Genomic DNA, 19,704 nt, shown 5'->3' on the forward strand with positions numbered 1-19,704 from the left:
ACATGCCCACAAAATGCAACATTCTATAAAATCATTTTGCAGCTAGATTCCAGAGTGCTCAGATTTTCAGGAAATAGCTGAGAAATTCTTGTTTGGGATCTATGAGCCTGAGGACAGCCTGGTCTAAATGAGGCGTTCCAGGCCAGCCAAGACCACACACATTTGATAGAAATAAGCAGATTCTTTGGAGAAACTTCAACAGATAATAAGTTTTGTAAATTTGGATTAGATGTTTTTAAATTTATTTATTATGCATACAATGTGCTGCTGGCACGGAGGGCGCCAGATCTCATTACAGATGTTTGTGAGCCACCATCTGGGTGCTGGGAATTGAACTCAGTTCCTGGAGCGATGGCTCAGCAGTTAAGAGCACTGCCTGCTTTTCCAAAGGTTCTGAGTTCAATTTCCAGCAACCACACAGTGACTCACGATCATCTGTAATTAATGAGATCTGGTGCCCTCTTGAGGAAGTGACCTGGAAGTCCTCATCAGCTTAGACCAAGGAACCCGATATGGACAAGTTCAACAGAACCGCCATACACAGGCTGCCCACGCATGCTTCCGCATTGCCAGGGATAAATATCATTTCCATTTCCTGTGGAAGAGCAGCAAGTGCTCTTAACCTCTGAGCCATCTCTCCAGTCCCGGGAAATGAGGTTTTTAAAAACATTTAGAAACTATATTTGTGTGTGTGTGTGTGCGCGCGTGCGTGTCTGTTGCTTGCCACAAAAGGTACAGGAGGTCAGAGGAAAATTTGCTGTCTCCTTCTACTATGGGGATCCTTGGGCTTGAACTCAGGTCTTCAGGCTTGACAGCACATGCCTTTGCTTGCTGAGTCATCTCCCCTGGGAATGGGTTTAGGGAAGCAGCGAGAGAGTTAGTTTAGTGTTTGGGTTTCCAATCAAACCTCAAAGTGATCAATATTCTATGTCCTAATTTTCTCATCTGTAAAAGGGAAAATAACACTTACTTTTCTGTGTTAACTTTTGTTGCACTAAAAAAAATCTACTTCATGGGTTAGAGAGATGGCTCAGACATTGGGGGTACTGACTGCCCTGCCAGAGGACCGGAGTTCAATTTCCAGCATCCACATGGTGGCTCACCGCTGTTTGTAATTACAGTTCTAGGGGATCCAACACATCCAACACCCTCACCCAGATATACATACAGGCAAAACATCAATGTATATAAAATAAAAATTGATTTTTAAAATCTACTTTAAAGATAAAAATGGGGATGCTTCCTTGTTGTGAAATGTTTACAAATCAGTGCCCTAAAGTGAGGATTCATGCACAGTGTGTTCCCAACAAATATTATTGCTTTATTGCTTAGATTATGAGTGGAGGGAAAAAGAAAAATAGCTTGAAACCCATAAGAGCCACTGATTGGCTACAGATCTGAATCTCAAGATTGCTTAATTCTCCCTTATTTGAGCTTGGGTTCTCAGAATAGAACAGAGTAGGAAGTAAGGGTTGAGGTAATCTCATACACTTTTATGCAGATCGAAAATTCTTGCAAGCTGTCAGTGGACTCCGGGGAGTCATAACATGGCCGGGGAAACTTATTCAATGAGGTCTCCAACTATTTGCTGTCATTTGCCCCAACTAGCGTTCCCCCAAATCTGGAGGGATCTGATATCTAAGTCACTGTCTGGTGCCAAAGAACTCGCACTAACAGTGGCTGTTCGGGGAGACAGTGGACTTGGAACACCGAGTGGAGTAAAGGGACAGCCCCTCACGTTATTGCGGAGGAGACATTGAATTGAGGCAGCGTTGATGATCTTACTTCTCCTCCAAAAGTGCTTGGCTTCCTGTAGTATGGAACAGACAAGATTAGACATAAGTCCTTCCAAGGAGAATGGTGCCCCCAATTTCCACTAGGGTATCCCCTGAAACAGCATCTGGACTAAGTTTTTCTATCAGTAGGGCAATAGCTCCATGGTATCAATGTCACCATATATGAGCTTTTAACCCAGCAGTGTCTTTCTCTCCCGAGTTCTTGAGATGATTTGTCGGGCTTCAGGAAGAAGCGTTTGCAGTGCCCGTTCAGAGTTTGGTATTTCACCTGTCTGCTGTGGTTTATTGAGGTTGTGGTGGCTTGTTCTACTGAGTGGGACATTCCTATTGATGGGAACCCTGCCAGCAGATAGCAAGGTGAACAAGTCAGTGAACTGGTTCAGTCCCTGCTCTATGAGTAATAGAGTCGTTGTAGAGCAACTGATCAAAGGTATACCTCTGGTCTTTAATTTGAAAAGTGTCGGCAACAAAGGATGCCAAGGACAGAGTGTGTTAGAACTCAACAGCGATGCGGTTCTGATAGTGCAACCGTTGATTGAAATGCCGGGACAAACTTCAGTTTGAAGTAATGCCACTCAAGGGCTGTTCGATCACAATCTTGAGGGTCTCTCCCATCAGTATGAACCTACTTTTCTGGAGAGCCGCACATCAACCCACTCTGGGTGTTCCTTCTTTGTGCAGTCCTCTGGTGAACGGCGGTCTTCATTTCTGGTCTGTATTGAAATAGCGGTGGGGGAAGTGATAGGCGAAAAATGTAAACATCACATTCATGCTCTGGGGACCAGGGGTGAACTTTCTTCTTACAACTTTTCCCAGAACCTTTTGAATCAGGAAGCCCTTTTTCCCTTTTCGCACCTTGGGAGTTGGGCAGGCATCTGCTAGAGAAGGAGGGGCTCTGGTGTAGTAAGAGAGGTGGAAAAGGCTTCCCAGGTTTGTAGATACGGTGTATACCTTGTAAGTGGGTGAGCTGTCCATCAAATGCGATCTGGTTGGCAACACGTATCTCTTGACTGAATTCCGCAGGAAGGGAATGCTATTGATAATGTTCCAGAATCCCTTGGTGAGCATGGAGTACACCGTGCTGGCGGTAGGCTTCAGCAGTAACTTTATTCTCGTCAGAGAAAGTAGGTGTTGAACAGTTTTCAACATAGAATCCTGTCCGGCTACAATCGCATTTGTACGGGTCCAATCCCACGCTCATACATTCACCTCGGTTTTGCAGGGAGGCCAAGAGCCAGTGCCGCACCGAGCAGTAGGGTGCGGATCGGCATGTTGGAGGCCGGCACGCGGCAGGCAGAGCGTAGGGCGAGCCGTCTGCAGGCTGCTAGCTGCGCAGCTGGAGAAGTTCGGTCCTGCGGCGACGACGTTCGCTGCAAGCAGTTTGAAAAACTCTCAAATGACAGCAGCGCACGCGCACCAGGGGCAGGGTTTGCGCGTGCGCACCGTCAGTGGGCGGGGTCAGTGCGCACGCAGTCGTGGCTCCTTACCCCCGCCCTTTCTCTTCCCGGTTTTCTTCTCAGCTGCGGGGCCCGGCTAGTGGCAGCTTCCGGTAGGAGCGCCGTGAAGCGCGACCCGGTCTCTGCTCCTTGTCATGTCCTACGGTCCCTTAGACATGTATCGGAATCCCGGGCCCTCGGGGCCCCAGCTCCGGGACTTCAACAGCATCATCCAGACGTGCAGTGGCAACATCCAGCGGATCAGTCAAGCCAGTGAGCGAGGGGACCCAGCTGGAGGGGGGTGGCGACCAGAGGGACAGGCCTGGGTGAGGTTGCCAAGACGCGGAGCCCAGTCCCGGCGGCAGCCAAGGCCACAGCCGGGGCCGCCGTGAGCCTCCACTCCGGGCGCGGCGAGCTGCTTCCTCGGGTGGGTCAGGCTCGGGCCCTTGAGGTCCACACCCCTATCTTGAGCGTTGTGAGTTCACCGTGTTGGGTCAACAGAGCTGAGTTGACAGCCCGAGGGTGGGAGGGAGCGTGTGTCATCTCCAGGACTGTGAACAACAGTCTTGACTTGGCGCAGTGGTCAGCTGAATTTTTCCTGTCATAGCCACCTCCCCACCCACCTCGCTTTCCACAGTTTGGATCAGGGCTTGCTTGCTGGTTGAGACTTTGGGTTCCTATTCTGCTCAGCGGTCGGGTCTTCAGACATCAGCAACTTTCAATTCAGGGAAGTGGCGAATGCGTGTGTTTAATACACTGTGCTTCCTGTAATTAATTTGGAAATCAGAGTCACTGACTGGTATTTAAGGGGTGGGAGGACTCCTGTTTTATTACAGAGGATGCACCGGGAACATTTTTAATTCACGTTGTCTTTTGTAGCAAAGAAGTTTTTAAAATTTTGAGCATGAGGATTTCATTTTCTGTCTCGGATATGGTACACAGAGACGCTTGGCTCCAAGTGCTTACTGAGTCCCTGCTTTCCTTGAACCTCATTCTGCACCTTCGGAGCCTAAGGTTGTAGCTGAGAGACAAATACAGGCTGTCTCAGGGGACTCAGAATCGGCCTAGAGCCTCGTAAACAGAACAGAAGCAGCTTTTGCTTTAAAAAATGGTGACGACCATCCGTGTTATTATTGTGTTTCTGTGAGTTTAGCTATACCCTGTTAATAGGTAGGGTCAGTTCTGAATTACATATGTCCTAAACTTTAAAGCATAAGCTATTGCTTTGCTTTTATTTTATTTTGTTTTTGAGACAGAATTTCTCTGTGGCTCTGGCTGTCCTGGAACTCACTCTGTTCCAGGCTGGCCTTGAACTCAGAGATCCTTTTGCCTTTTGAAAGCAGGGGGATTAAAGATGTGCACCACCAAACCCAGCTTGTCCCTTTGCTTTTAGATCTAAATGTAAATTGTAGAATTTGAGAGGTGGGGTTTCAGTGGGAAGGGTTAGGACTGGGTGTTTGGAGGTAGGAAGAATATTCGGCTTGTTAAACCCAGATATTAGAAACACAATAATGTGATCGATCATTAGAAAAATGTGGTACTTGTGTTCCAGTTCCCTTTTGTCGAGGAGCCATACTACAGGTTAGATCAGCAAATCCCGGTTCAAGGGGCAGACAAGAAGGCTCAGGGGTAGGTGCTTGCTGTGCGAGCCTGATGGCCTGCTTTGTGTCCCAGAGCCCATGGAAAGGTGGAAGGGGCAAAGTTGTACTCTGACCTCCACACACTCTTCCCTTACATGCACAATGTGTGTGTTTCCATTAGTTTGTATGTATGTTCCACATAGCGTACAATAAGAATAAATAAAAACTGTCAAAGAAAATTCTGTGCCAGGTGGTAGTGGGTATACCCTTTAATCTCAACACTCAGGAGGCAGAGGCAAGCAGATCTGAGTTCGAGGCCAGCCTGGTCTACAGAGTAAGTTGCAGATCAGCTGGGGCTTCACAGAGAAACCTTGTCTTGAAAAACAAACAAAAAACAAATCAAAAAAAGAAAAGAAAGAAAATTTGTTTCAAAACTGAAGTTTTCTCATAAAGACTAAACCTAATTTAAATGTCTTTCTGTGGAATATTCTGTATTTGAGTATTGAACTGAGTAGTAGGCATAGGAACTGACATAGATTCTTTTTTTTTTTAAGATTTATTTATTATGTATACAACATTCTCCCTCCATGTATGCCCACATGCCAGAGGAGGGCACCAGATCTCATTACAGATGGTTGTGAGCCACCATGTGGTTGCTGGGAATTGAACTCAGGACCTCTGGAAGAACAGCCAGTGCTCTTAACCTCTGAGCCATCTCTCCAGCCCTGGCGTATATTCTTTTAACAGCAAATTTGTGTTTACTTAAATTAGATTTGAAGCTGTGCATAGTGGTACATACTTATAGCATTTGAGAGGGTGAGACAGGAGGATTGCCATGACTTAGAGGCACATCTAAACTGTATTGTGAGTTCAAGACAAGCCTGGGCCACATAGTGAGACCCTTTTCAAAAGGAAAAAGGGAGAGAGGGAAGGGGGAACAGGGAAAAGCCAAAATTTAGGTGTGATGAGTCAGGCCTGTAATCCCAGCTCTCAGGAAGCTGAGGTGAGAAGGTTTCCAGGAGTTCAAGGCCAGCCTGAGCTATAGAGTGAGTCTTAAAACCAAACAAAAAAAAAAGAAAAAAAAGGGGGAATAGAAATGGTGTCCTTGTGGTAGATACTGATTTAGCTGTGGATTAGGCATTGGACTCAAGGGGATCATTAGAGTCAACAATTAATATGTTACTAGCTACTGTTTAAGTACGTAGTGTACTAGTCGGCATGAAAAGTACTTTGCATGTGATATCATTTTTTTTCCTTTTTCTTCAAGACGGAGTTTCTCTGAGTAACCCTAGCTGTTCTGGAACTCACTCTGCAGACCAGGCTGGCCTTGAACTCAGAGATTTGTCTTCCTCTGCCTCCTGAGTGCGGAGGCTTGTGTCACTACTGCCCAGAAGATACATATGATATCTTAATTCATGACGATCCTGTGAAATAATTACAAATATTCCTGGCCTATGGGTTAGGAAACGGACTAAGAAAGGTTAAAAAATTGCACAGCGGATTGTGTGTGTGTTGCGTGTGTGCACCCTGAAGCTGTGGATTCTTTTCCTGTAATATGTCCCTCTTCCCTGCTAAAGTGTTAACTCGTTTGAGGTAGGAAACATGGCTATTCATTCTATTTATCTACTAATTACCGCAGTCGGAAACATATGATGGGTTCGTTCATTCAGGGCCCAGCAAGCATTCTTTGAGCGCTGCTGTTGATTGGCGAGGGAGCAGAGAGCGAGGTGCTGCCGGTGCTGTGTGGATGCTTGTGTGCATCCGTGTGTGTGCATATAAATAATATCAAGTAGTAGCAGGTGCTTGGAGGAAAGAAAGAGCGGAGAAGGGAGAAGGGATGGGTGGTAAGCTGGTGAGGACGGCCTCTGAGGAGACGATGTTGGCGTGAGCAGATACCAGATTGGAAAGAGCGCTGTGAGCAGTGGAGGAAGGTCGTGTGTGCTGAGGGCAAATCCAAGGACTTTGACGTGACAAAGACTAGCAAGGAGGCAGGTGTGGCTGGGTTAAAGAGAGGGAGCAAAGTAGGAAAAGAAGTCAGAGAGGTAGGCAGGGATTGGGCCACATAGAATCTTGAAGCTTCCTGAATGTAGGTGAAAGTCACGGCCAACACACCCAAGCACTCTCTGAGAATGGGCGCTCAAAAGCACATACCCACTCGCCCATGGAAACCTGAGAGTGGCTGTTCCTCTTTTTCTGAACTGTTCAACCACAGATTTGAGTTTGGGGTTGTGGAGCACATCAGCCTAAAACAGGGCAGCCTGCATGGTGGGATAAAGGTGCAGCTCAGGATGGCCGCCCAGCACGGGCAGGTCTACAGTACATGCTGGGGGTGGGGGGGAGAACCCTGACTCCACCTCCTCTGAAGGGTCAAGACAGATGTTTCTGAGGCAAAGGTAGGAAAAAACCCAAAGAGCTTTACAGTCAACTCTCGAAGAACAGCATTTCTTTCCTTATGTGGCTGATTTCTTTTATTTATTTGTTTTAAGATAATGTCTATGTAGACCAGGCTGGCCTGGAACTCACAGTGCTGGGACTAAAGTCATGCACCACTACACTCAGCCTGAACTTTACTTATTTGTATTTTTGTTTGTTTATTATCTATTTATTTATTTATGCATGCCTAAACTTTTTTTTTTCGAGACAGGGTTTCTCTGTGGTTTTGGAGCCTGTCCTGGAACTAGCTCTGTAGACCAGGCTGGTCTCGAACTCACAGAGATCCGCCTGCCTCTGCCTCCCGAGTGCTGGGATTAAAGGCATGCGCCACCACCACCCAGCTAACTTTTTAAAGAAAATTATTAAAATTGGGGCTGGAAAGATGCCTCATTGGTTAAGAGCATTTGTTGTTCTTATAGAGGACCTGGGTCCAGTTCCCAGCACCCACAGCCACCAAGCACACAGATGGTACACAGTCATACATGTAGGCAGAATAATCATATAGTTAAATATTAAAAAGAGAAATTGTAAAAAAAAAATCGTTGTTATTATTAGAGGTAGCCTGTCACTTTGTAGCTCCTGTTATCCTCCTGGATGTCTTCCAGCGACAGCTTCCTGAGCACGAGGATTATAGACAGAGGCACTGACCTCAACTCTGACTTGCTTTTTTGTTTTGTTTTGTTTTGTTTTTTTCAAGACAATTTCTTTTTGTAGCCCTGGCTGTCCTGGTACCTGCTCTGTGGAACAGGCTGGCCTTGAACTCAGAGATTGACCTGCCTCTGCCTCCTGAGTGCTAGGATTAAAGGCATAGGCCATCACTGCCTGATTGCCTGACACTGTTTTTTTTTTTTTTTTTTTTTTTTTTGAGGCAGGGTATGTAACTCTGGCTGGCCTGGAACTCAGAGAGGTGGGAATAAAGGGGTGTGCCACCATGCCAGGTTCTGTTTTGCTTACTGAAAAACTAAGAAACCTTTGAGTATTTAAATGTTTGTGAACTAAGTTTGGATTTTCCCTTGGCTTCTTACCACTTTTGTAAGTGGTTTCCTCACTCATGGTCTTGTTTATTTCATAGGGTTTGAGGACTGACTGAGATAACCGTGTAAAGTAATAAACCAGTGTCTCCTACAAAGTGGGCATCTATAATCCTCACCCTTGGAGTCAGGAGTTCAAGGCCAGCCTCAGCCTGGCTACATGAGACCCTGTCTCAAGATGACAAACAGTACCTGCTCCCCACCTAGTGAATACTAATATGTTTGTTATCATTTGGTTCCTTTTCCTTAAACATAACAAGTAATTTTCCCTCACTATCTACTTGTAGTCAGTATTCCTTAACTAAGCCAAGCTTTTTGACCTTGTCACTAGAGCAATACTACTTCTGTGGGATGAAGGATATGCATTATACATTTCTCTGTAGACAGTGCCTGGCTCAGCAGTGGGTGTGTTGGCATTCAGTATGTACTTAATTGATTTTTATCATTGCTAAGTACATTTTTCTTGGTCTTGAGTTTGATATTAATAGCAATCCTTAGTTGAGTGTTTTTATGTGCCAGTCAGTATTCTAAAGTTAGCCTCTGTTATCTCATCCCACATCAGCCACATGAAGCTTCTCTTGGTGCCCCTGCTTCTTAGGGGAGGAAGCAGGAACAGAAGACTGTAGTCATTTCCTCTGGACCACTCAGCTAGGAAGTGGCAGAACCAAGAATCAAACATTGGCAGTCTTGCTGGACATAGTGGTCCATACCTGCAATTCTATCACTTGAGGGGCAGAGTCCGGAGGATCACCACATTGAGTTTCAAGGCCAGCCTGGGCTACAGAGCTAGTTCCAAGCTATGCAATACTATATATCAAGAGCCTGTCTTAAAGAGGAAGTCTTAACAACACGTCATTCCTTTATGAAATGGAATATTATGCCTGTAACTATCAGTACTAATTTTTAGTTTAGTTTAGATGTTTACTTTTTTCCCATTTATTTATTTATTTATAATTTCATTTTACATTCCAACCATAGTTCTCCACTCACCCCTCAGAGATTTACTGTTTAGTGACTAGATCTTTGGTTGGTTGGTTTGTGTGGGGGAGCGGTGATACAAGGTCTCGTGTAGCCTAGGCTAGCCTTTAACCTCTGATTTTCTTGTCTCTGCCTCTCAAGTGCTAGAATTGTAGGTGCGCCACCGCTCGTGACAAGCTGTTGTTGTAAAAGGTAAATCGCAGCTTTCAAGGAGCTGAGGCCGGAGGATCAGGAGTTTGTAGCTCGCCTGAGAATAAATAACTTGTTCTATTTTTAAAGACCCTGTCTCTATAAGGAGGGTTGAGGGTGTAGCTCAGTCCTAATAAATGTGTGTGTATATGGTGTGTGTGTTAGTGTGATAGGTAGTTTTTACTGCCTCTGTGACGTCAGAGGATAAGCCTCATTTTGTGCATAGAGGCCTGAGTTGGCTTCACCGTCATAACCAGTACAAAAGCCTTTTCATAGGTTTTGAGTTTGTGGATTTCTTTTGTTTTATTTTCTATTTATTTATTTTTAAAAATGAAACAGGATTTCACTATGTATCTTGGGTGGTCTGGATAGAGTTCTGCCTGCCTCTGCCTCTTGAGTGCTGGGATTAAACACATGTGACATCACACCTGGCCTTGTTTTATGTTGTAGTATAAGTAATGTTTTTTTTCATTGAATATGTTTATTTATGAGTGTTCACCTGTGTGTATGACTCATAGGTTAGAAGAGGGGAGTCAGGGTCCCCTGGAATCGGAGTTACAGATAGTTATAAGCTTACATGTGTGCTAGGAATTTAATCCAGGTCCTCTGCAAGAACAACAGATGTGCCCTGCAGTGATGGCTTACACTTTTTATCCCAGCACTTGGGAGGCAGAGGCAGGTGGATCTCTGTGAGTTTGAGGCCAGCCTGGTCTACAGAATAAGTTCCAGGACAGGCCCCAAAAGCTACAGAGAAACCCTGTTTTGAAAAAAAAAAACAAAAAAACAAAAAAACCCAAAAACAAATGCTCTTAACTGCTGAGTCATCTCTCCATCTTATGAAATTTTTTTTTTTATTTTTTGGTTGTGAGCCTAGTCTTTAACAGCTGAATATTTTTTAGTATATTGATTTAGAACATTAGATTGTCTCAACTAAGAAGAATTTTGTCCCATCTGTGATGGGAAGTTGCTTTCAATATGATTAAATAGATTTGGATTGTGGTTCATGGGGACATTTAGATTCTGCTGATATCTGCTAAAAAATACGTCAGGAGTATTCAAATTAGAATAATTCTTGGTGTTGATGTTAGTGATAATATACAATAAATTGATTTACTTCGTATTCTTTTTTGTTTCTTTTTTTAAAATTAGTTATTATCCGTATCATTGTTTTGCCTGAATGTATATTTTGTGTGAGGGTGTTAGACCCTGGAGTTGCAGACAGGTCTGAGCTGCCATGTGGGTCCTGGGAATTGAACCCAGGTCTTCTGGAAGAGCAGTCAGTGCTCTTAACCTCTGAGCCATCTCTCCAGCCCTTGTTTCTTGAAGAATTTTTGCCAGGGCACACTTTTAAAAATGAGAAGTCAGAGATAGGAGAGGTTAAGGTCTAGTGGTTTCTTTTTCCCCAAAAACTGTATAGATATCTGAGATTGACCTTTAACTGATCCTTCTGCTTTGTGTCCCAAGTGTTGGGATGACAGACTTGTGTTACCATGCTAGACCTGGGCGTTGTTATAAAATTATAAAATGTTTACACAAAAAGAAGGATTTGCCTTTACATTTGGCATAAACATAGTTTCTAGTATTAGGTAACATTTCATAGGAGGTACTAATTGTCTTTATCTAAAGTATTTTTTATTTATTTATTTTACGTGTATGAGCATTTGTCTGTATGTGTGTGTGCTATGTGCACGCCTGGTGCCTAAAGAGACCAAGAAGGGCAGGGTACTGGGTGCCTATAACTGGAGTTATAGACAGCTGTGAGCTGCCATGTAAGTGCTGAGAACTGAGCTTGGGTCCTCTGAAGAGCAGCAAATACTATATCCTACTGAGCCATCAATCCAACCCTTATCCATAGTATTTTAACAAAGGCTGAGCATGTAGCTCAGTGGTAGAGCACATGCCCAGCCAGTAAGACCCTTGGCTCACTCCCAGCCAGTCTACACATGCAAAATCATATTATAAATGTTATAAATGTCTACCTACTTCATGTGCTGGGGACTGAGCTCCAGGCTATACAAGTGCATGGCAGGTAAGCATCCGACCACTGAACCGCATTCCTAGAAGTAACATGTCACAGAGGGGTAAAGAGCTAGCGTATTTCAGCGTCTCTGTTTGGTCTCCAGAACCCAGATGTGCTACTTCAAGTGCCAGGGAGACCGAGGCAGATGGAGCCTTTGAGGTCAAAGGCCAGCCAAGGTTTGTGGCCCCTGAGGAATGACACCCAAGGTTTTCCCTGACCCACACACTCCCACACCATTCTGCTCACCTCACCTCCCCCCAAAACAAAACTTTCATTTGCTAGAGTTCTTAGAAAAGGAGTGCTCATGTCTCGAGAGTTAGCTCAGGGGTTAAGAGCACTTGCTGCCCTTCTAGAGGACGTGGGCCCAATTCCCACAGCTCACATGGTGGCTGACCCCGGACTTCTGGCATCCTCAGGCACCAAGCACACAAGTGATGTGCAGACATACCTGCAGGCGAAATACCCATTTACATAAAAATTTTTTAAAGTTTTCAAAGAAAAGGATTGTTCATGTTAACCAAATGGACAAAGGATTCTTTTAGATTGAACTCATTTTGATTAAAAATACTTTCAAAATGTATCATTTTGATATTTTAGGCACACTCAAATGAAAATAAATGTATGTGTAAACATTCCTGTTTTGTGCTTTAAGTTTTGGGAGGGCTGCAGCTCTTGGGTGTCAACTATGTGGACCAGTGGTCACGAGTCACAGTTCCTCATGCTGTGCTCACAGAGGGCAGTCTGCAAGAACAACTCTGCCTGGTCTGGGAAGTGGAAGACCCTATCACCATCATGGTTTGGATTTTAGGACATCTGATGCGTCTAGATGGAAACTTGTAGGAAGGTATCTTAGTGTTCAGAAATACAGACAGAGCCAATGAAGGCTTACATTCATTCTGGTGCTTACTAAGCAAGTGACTCCCAAGTTCCCAGCCCTGCTTCCCCAAACTTCTTAACTCGGAAGTCCAGATGATTTCAACAAAGGAAATCAGAAAAGTCTAGATGGGAAGAAAAGTTCTATGTCATCTGAAAGTACACAGAAAACAACTAGTTATTGGCTTTTTCCAGAGTCTGTGAAATCTCCACAGCTTCCTTAAGAGTATTTAATGTTTTGATAGGTAATGAAAACCTGGTTACATACTTTGATACACTTTTAGATATTCTCAGTTTACCCCTCCCCCACTTCCTCCAAGTAGCCCTAGCTGTCCTGGCCTTGGACTCAGAGATCTGTCTGCCTCTGCCTCAGAGTGCTAGGATTAAGGGTGTGCAGCACCTCTGTCCGGCAAAGGCTTGCTTTCTAAACAGAATCTCACTCTGTAGTCCAAGTTGGCCTTGAGGTTCAGTTCCTCCCCACCCTCTGAGCTCAGCTGCTCCACTTTTTGTTTAGTTTTATTTACTTATTTGTTTTTCTGAGACAGAGTCTTGATTGTGTGACCCTGGCTGGCCTGAACTCACTCTGTAGACCAGGCTCACCTTGAACACACAGAGGTCTGCCTGCCTCTGCCTCCTGAGATTAAGCTTGTGCCAATATGCCCAGTTTGTACCTTGCATTTGACAAGACTGAGAAAGTCACAGGGCTGGGTGGTCTCGCACACCTTTAATCCCAGCACTTGGTAGGCAGGCAGAGGCAGGAGGATCTCGGAGTTCAAGGCTAACCTGGTCTACAGAGTGAGTTCTAGGACAGCCAAGGTTACACAGAGAAACTCTGTCTCGAATAAGCAAAGCACAGGTAGACCATCTCTGAGCCGCATATTTGGGTTGCAGACAAACCCCATGGTTACCCACTGTCCTTCTGGGACTAAAGCTGTTCCACTGTTGCTGACTTTGGCGATCATTTAGTTGGCAGTAGTAGCAATGTCTAATGGGAGGGTTGAGGGTGTGACTCAGCTGGCACAGTACTTGCCCCATATGCACAGATCCTCAGGTTTAATCTCTGGCAACACAAAAACTTGGGCATGGTGGCCCATGCCCGTGAGGACCCCAGCATTCCACTCGGAGACAGGAAGATCAGAAGTTCAAGGTCGTCCTCAGTTATGTATGGAAGCCAGTCTTAGCTAAATAGAGCAAACTACAAGATTTAATGAGAAAAAGTGAAACTCTACACACATAGTAAGTATTTAATAAACATTAGTTAAATCTGGATATAACCTGAAGTGGTAAGAAAGGGGCCCAGCAGAACAAAGCACCATGCCAAGTTCTGCACGTCTGGTTAATGGCCAAGTCTCCTTAGTCCTGAGTTACCTTAATTCACATCTTCCGCCTTAATGTGAATGCCATAAAGCTGAAGGGAAGCGACCACTCAGCCGGTATCCTTGTACCCACCAAGGGCCTGGTACTCTGCTGGTCTCCAGTGACGACAGAGGCATAGTCCCAGAAATGGGAGGGCTCTGGGGAGGGGAGCAGGTTAGAGCAAGAACACCAGCCTATCTGCAGTTAGGTTAGGGCACCGTCAGATAAGCAGGGTAGGGCAAAGTGGAACCCTAGAAAATCCAGACCAACCCTGTGCGACTGCATTCTATTTCCTTTAGGAGTCAGCTCTTTGAGAGCTGCTCTGTGTGACTCAAAGCGTACAGCAGTCGGAACCAGCCCTGCATTTGAATTCTGGTTACGGCATGCCGTTCATAACCCATCGGGGGCTTGCCATTTAATTAAAATCTCATCAGAATTGCACAAGGTCCTCCATAACCTGGCTTCCCACTATCTCTTTGGCGAACACTTTTAGTTCTTGCTCACTCAGCTCTGGCCATATCACACCACTGGCTCTTGTTTTGAGGACTTTGCCCTAGTTACTCTCTTTGCCTGGAATACCTCCTCTCCATAGGCGTCTTGCTTCCTCTTGGCATTTTTTTTAGATCTGTGCTCATTGTCAGGCCAGCAGGTGTGAGTGACTTCCCCTTGCCTACTCCTTCCCCTTCACTTGAATTTATTTGTTTTGGTAGGAATCTCACCTCCTGGTGTATGTTTTTTATCCACCCTTGAGAACTTAAACTTCCTGAAGTAAGTGCCGTCTGGGGTATAGGACAGTGTGGAGTAGGTGCTGTCCTCTGGATGAACAAGTCAGTGGTAGTCTACTTTTGAGCGTTTGTTGGCGGAGAGTGCTCGTTCCTTCCCAGCCGCCTGGATCTGAAATAATCACACAGTAACCATATTATTTGCAGTACTTTTAGGTCAATAGCTTAAGCATATTTCTGGATAATTCTTATATTTTAAACTAACCCATTTCTATTAATCTGCGTAATTTCTGTCCCAGGCATCTGTGATCAATCAATTGTAAACACCAGCTGGCGAGGTGGTGCATGCCTTTAAACCCGGCATTTAGGAAGCAGAGGCAGGTGAATCTCGAGTTCAAGGCAGCCTGGTCTACAGAGTGAATTCCAGGATAGCCAGAGCTACCAGAGAAACCCTGTTTTGAAAAACCAACCAAACAAAATTAGTTGTAAACACTACGTCACGTGAACCAACAAGAGTAGTCAGTTAATAAGTTCTGTTCTTTAGATAGCGTGAGTTAGCATGTGCAAGGTCCTGGGTTCCCAAGGAGACAGACAGACACACATACTACACATACACACACAACGTGCAACTATCCTCCAACTTAGTAAATCTTCCCCGACCTTCTGTGACAACCAAAGAAAGAAAATAGAAAGCAAGGCAAGAAGAAATCAAGGGCTCTGTCTCTTGCAGAGACTAGTGAGGGACAGGAACAGTAAGGTTTCTGCAGACCAGTACTGACACAGGCCCTCTTTCTAGGCCTGGGCCAGGCCAGGAGATTGGATGTGGAGGATTAAAACATGAGCATTCCCAGGCTACCAGATACCTAGGAAAAGGAAGGGGCTGAGCAAAACTGTGTATTTGACTGTGATGCCATCTAGGAAAGAATGCTCTCCATTGGAGTCTATGTGCCTGGGATTGAAAAATTTACGGTGTCACTTACTGTGTGTGCACAAATAAGATATGTGCATTGCCTGCCTTGTATATCTATTTCAGACCATTGCTATAGAAGTTAGAGGGTGTGTACACATCTTGATCAAGTATTGACACTAGAAGAACTGAATAAGTGTTTACCTGCTGCTAAAATAAACGTTCATTGTCTTTCTTAGAAACAGTTTCTGTTTTTTTTTTTTTTTAAAGCTAGTTTGTATTGTTAGATACATTTTCATTGTTGTTGTTTTTGAGACAGGATCTGATGTATTCCAGACTGGCTTTGAACTTCCTACATACCCTTGGGTACCTCTGAACCCAAAAAGACATGCACCACTTTGGCTTTTTTTTTTTTTTTAATGCGGTGCTGAGGATTGAACCCAGGACTTCATACAAGCTAGACAAGCTCCCTACCAAGTAAACTGCATCCTCAGCCCCATGGATTAAAATTGCTTGTTGCAGGCTGCTGTAGTGACTCACACTTGGAATGTCAAGAAAAATGTGATTTTTGGAAAAAAAAGAATCAGGAGCCCTCCCACCAGACCATGTATTCTCTCCCTCATGATCCCTTTGGATCACTGCAAATCATTTTTCTTTATTTATGGTTGGAAATCCAACTAGACAAAATCATCAGGAGTCTGACTCATAGGCTGTTAAGGCAGGAAGATAGAAAGCTTGCGGCTAAGCTGCAGGTTGAGACTGTCTCAAAAAAACAAGTCAGAAGACGTTGCAGATTGCTGTAGCTCTGAGGCTCTTTCAGAGGTAGTGAGTGTTTCCTTCTCTTTCTTGTGCTATTGGGATGGAACCCCAGGCTTTGGGTACATACACTTCCAATCCGCTGCTTTCCCAGTCCTAAGGGGGTTGAACATTTAGTGTCATGGGACATTGAGAAGAATTGATCAGTTCTTTGGAGACAACAAACCAAACCACCTCTGCTCGGGAGGAGAAGGGTGCTCCTGGTAAGCACTCTGGAGGACCGTGTCTGTCAGGATTCTGGTCTTAGCCTGGTTCCTGTTAGTTGCATGCATGTGGGCTATGGGGCGACCAGTGCTCTGAGAAGTAGGATGCACATGATGAATGTGTTTATTTTTTAAAATAAATTTCCTCCCTTCTTTCTAGCTGCTCAGATAAAGAATTTGATGAGCCAACTTGGAACTAAACAAGACTCAAGCAAGCTCCAGGAAAATTTGTGAGTAGCTTCCCAACAAGCCTGAGTTTTGTGCTGGCCTTTGAGGACATAGTGTCTGCCCACTTCAGGTCTGTGAGGTCAGAACAGGAGGCAGTGGGTCAGGTGGTAATAGCTGAATCTGGAAGAGGGGACCAAAGTTTATTAATGGATCCAGATTTTTCCTGCCTTGAACTGCGTCTTTTCTTCCCTTGGTCAGGTTCGCAGAGTTATTTAGGGAGTTAGAGAAGGAACTCCTCCACTCTTCAGTTGTTTCAAGGAGCCATATCATGTCCCTGTATTGATGACCCTCTGTTGACACAAGACTCCTGACGATTTAGTCTAGGTGATTTCCAGCTCTAAATGAAAAAAGTTCATTCTCAGTGATGGTGAGGAACCATGCAAGAGAAAAGAACTGGTCTGGTGGGAAAACTGAATTTTTTTAAAAATCGCATTTTTCTTGACTTTATGTTTACTTTTAGTCTTGGGGCTGGAGAGATGGCTCTGTGGTTAAGAGTACTGGTTGCTCTTCCAGAGGACCTGGTTCAATTCCCAGCACTGACATTGTGGCTCACAACTGTCTATAGCTTCATTTCCACAGGATCCAGCTCTCTTTTCTGGCCTCTGTGGGCACTGCTTGCCTGTAGTGCAGAGGTATACATGCAGGCAAGTCACCCATTTACATAAAATAATAAAGTAAAACTTTTATTCTTTAGGGCCAACAGGATGGTTCAGCAAGTAAAGAAAAGAGCTTGCCGTCAAGCCGGGGATCTGAGTTTGATTGTTACTTACATAGTGGAAGGAGAACTCTTTAACTCTGGAAAGTTGTTTTCTAATGTCAGCGTGTCCCACATGCATCTTGGCACACCTGTACCCACATGCACATGTGCGTGCGCGTGTGTGCGCACACACACACACACACACACTAAACAAATAAAATGTCATTTTTTAAAAGTTCTGGTATTCTTGTATGTGTGTGTGTGTATATATATGTATATATGTGCATGTGGGTACAGGTATATATACACACAGATGCATACATGCCCCTCACACTCCCCCCAAGACAAGATCTCAGACTAGCCTCAAACTCAACAAAGATCTGCCTCCCTTTGCCTCCTTAGTGCTGGGATTAAAGGAGCGCACCACCAGATTCTTTAAAGTCTACTGAGCAGCCTTGTTTGTTTCCTCTCACTGTTGTGAAGTGAGGGAGTGAGTGACTGCTATCACAGGATGCTATTCTAGGGAGAGGTGACAAGTCTGCATATGCTAGTGTTTCTGGGACGGTCTGGCTTCTGATGGACTCCTTCTGTTGTCTCTCTTGTTTTCTAATCCTAGCTGTCTGCTTGCAGTGAAAAGGATGATGGGCTGGCCTAGTCAGTAAGGCTGCTACAGCAGTAGATCATAGACAAAATAGTTCATAAACAAGCAAAATTTGTTTCTCTCATTGTTCTCCAGGCTGAGGGGTTGAAGATCAAGACTCTGGCAGATATGGTGTCTAATGAGGGACCTCTTTTTCACAGATAACATTTAGTTTTTGTTATCCTTTTGAAATGATCTCACTATAGCCCCAGCTGCCCTATGTAGATCAGGAACTTACTGTGTAGATCAGGCTAGTGTCCTGGAGATATACCTGCCTCTGCCACCTGAGTGCTGGGATTAAATGAGTATGCCTGTGCTAGGCATCTGATGCTTTCTCATTATGTCCTCACTTGGTGGAAGCGGTAAGGCCGGCAGTTCTCTGGTGCCTCGTAGGAGGTGTAGGAGGCATTAGTCCGTTCACGAAAGGCCCATACAAGCTCATCCCTTTCTAGTCCTACCTCCTAATAATATCATTGGGGGCTAGGATTTCAACATGAGTTTAGACTATAGCATGTGGCTTCTCTGTCACCTCTTAAAACCTTCATAGGAATGGCCAGATGATGGGAAGAACTTTTTATTTATCTATTTTTTATTTCTATAGTATCACTTTTACATTTCATGTTCTTTCCTCTTGAATTTCTTTTTCCTTCCTTCCATCCACCCATTCCACTATGTTGCAGAGGCTGGACTCAAATGTTCCTCCTAAACCAGCCTCAGAGGAGCTGGGACTAGTGGTGAAGGCCTCTGTGCCCAGCACCCAGCTTCTCTCTGGGTGGTTTTTGGTTGTTACTTTTTATGGTGCTAGAGATTGAGCCCAGTATCTTGCACAAGAGGCAAGTGCTCTAAATGGCATAGGGCTATGTTTTGGAGGGAAGAGCTAGAAAGTCAGGCATAACAAGGGAGGGAATCTAAGGATAAATCTGCAAAAGAATCAGCTTTTAAGCAAGAGCTTGGAAATAGATCTTTGGAATTTTTTTCTAGGTGCATGTTTCATCTAACCGGTACCCTAGTCCGTGGACTGTGTAGGTACTGACGATGCAGAGCTCCTGAGAAATCAGTGGGGATTTTAAGTGAGCTCGGTGTGTTAAAGCCGTTAGGTTTGGGTGTAGGTAGTGATTACTCCTATGTTTGTGTCAGAATACTGTCACACTTTTCTTTCCAAACGCTGAGATTCCTTATCTGTGCTTCCTCCAGCAGGTATCATTGAGCATCTTCCTTTTCAGTGGAACTGTTTCAGTAATGGGGAAGGCCTTGAAGTGGGTTTGTGAGCACAGGCATTGAAGCACCTGTTTGAATGGCCCTTCGCTCCTTGCACTGGGAGCCCCCGAGCGAAAAGGAATAGTAGTAGACAGAGCTCTCAGGAAGCCATGGCGCCCTGACTCCTGTCTTTTCTCTCTCAGGCAACAGCTGCAACACTCCACAAATCAGCTCGCCAAAGAGACAAATGAGTTGCTGAAGGAATTAGGGTCCTTGCCCCTACCCTTGTCTGCGTCAGAGCAGGTTGGTATTTTCTGTTTTGTTTGTTGATAGAAAAGGACTTTGCTCTGATAGAGTAGTAGTGTGTGGAACAAAAGCTAGAAGGGCTTTTGTTTTGAACCGTGATTTCCTTACCACATGCAGTAGTTTCTTTTCTGTAGCCGTCATAAAATACTACAACAAAAAGCAGCCTAGAAGAGGCTTTTTTTTTTTTTTTTAAAGTTCACAATTCCAGCTTACAGTCTATTATTATGGGAAAATCAAGGTGGCCTGAAGCAGCTAGCCGCATCTCATCCACGGTCAGAGGAGAGAGAAATGAGTGC

At 44.7% G+C, this 19,704-nt stretch overlaps 1 protein-coding gene and 2 pseudogenes across 1 annotated transcript in view; 1 reads left to right on the forward strand and 2 right to left on the reverse strand.

Moving 5' to 3' along the window:
• Nucleotides 1–1,255: 1,255 nt before the first annotated feature.
• LOC126507833 (prostaglandin G/H synthase 2-like) lies at nt 1,256–2,264 on the reverse strand (annotated as a pseudogene).
• On the reverse strand, nt 2,101–3,389 carry LOC126507838 (prostaglandin G/H synthase 2-like; annotated as a pseudogene).
• Nucleotides 3,269–19,704, forward strand: part of Stx12 (syntaxin 12) — a 29,203-nt gene continuing 12,767 nt past the window's right edge. Inside the window, exons 1-3 of the mRNA XM_050150487.1 lie at nt 3,269–3,505; nt 16,501–16,570; nt 19,306–19,405. Coding sequence (XP_050006444.1) covers nt 3,388–3,505; nt 16,501–16,570; nt 19,306–19,405 — 288 coding nt within the window. The 5' untranslated portion in view covers nt 3,269–3,387. The remainder of the gene's footprint in view (nt 3,506–16,500; nt 16,571–19,305; nt 19,406–19,704) is intronic.

The sequence above is a fragment of the Alexandromys fortis genome, unplaced genomic scaffold (assembly GCF_014885135.2).
Source record: "Alexandromys fortis isolate MF-2015 unplaced genomic scaffold, M_Fortis_MF-2015_v1.1 scaffold_26, whole genome shotgun sequence".
NCBI classification, from domain to species: domain Eukaryota; kingdom Metazoa; phylum Chordata; class Mammalia; order Rodentia; family Cricetidae; genus Alexandromys; species Alexandromys fortis.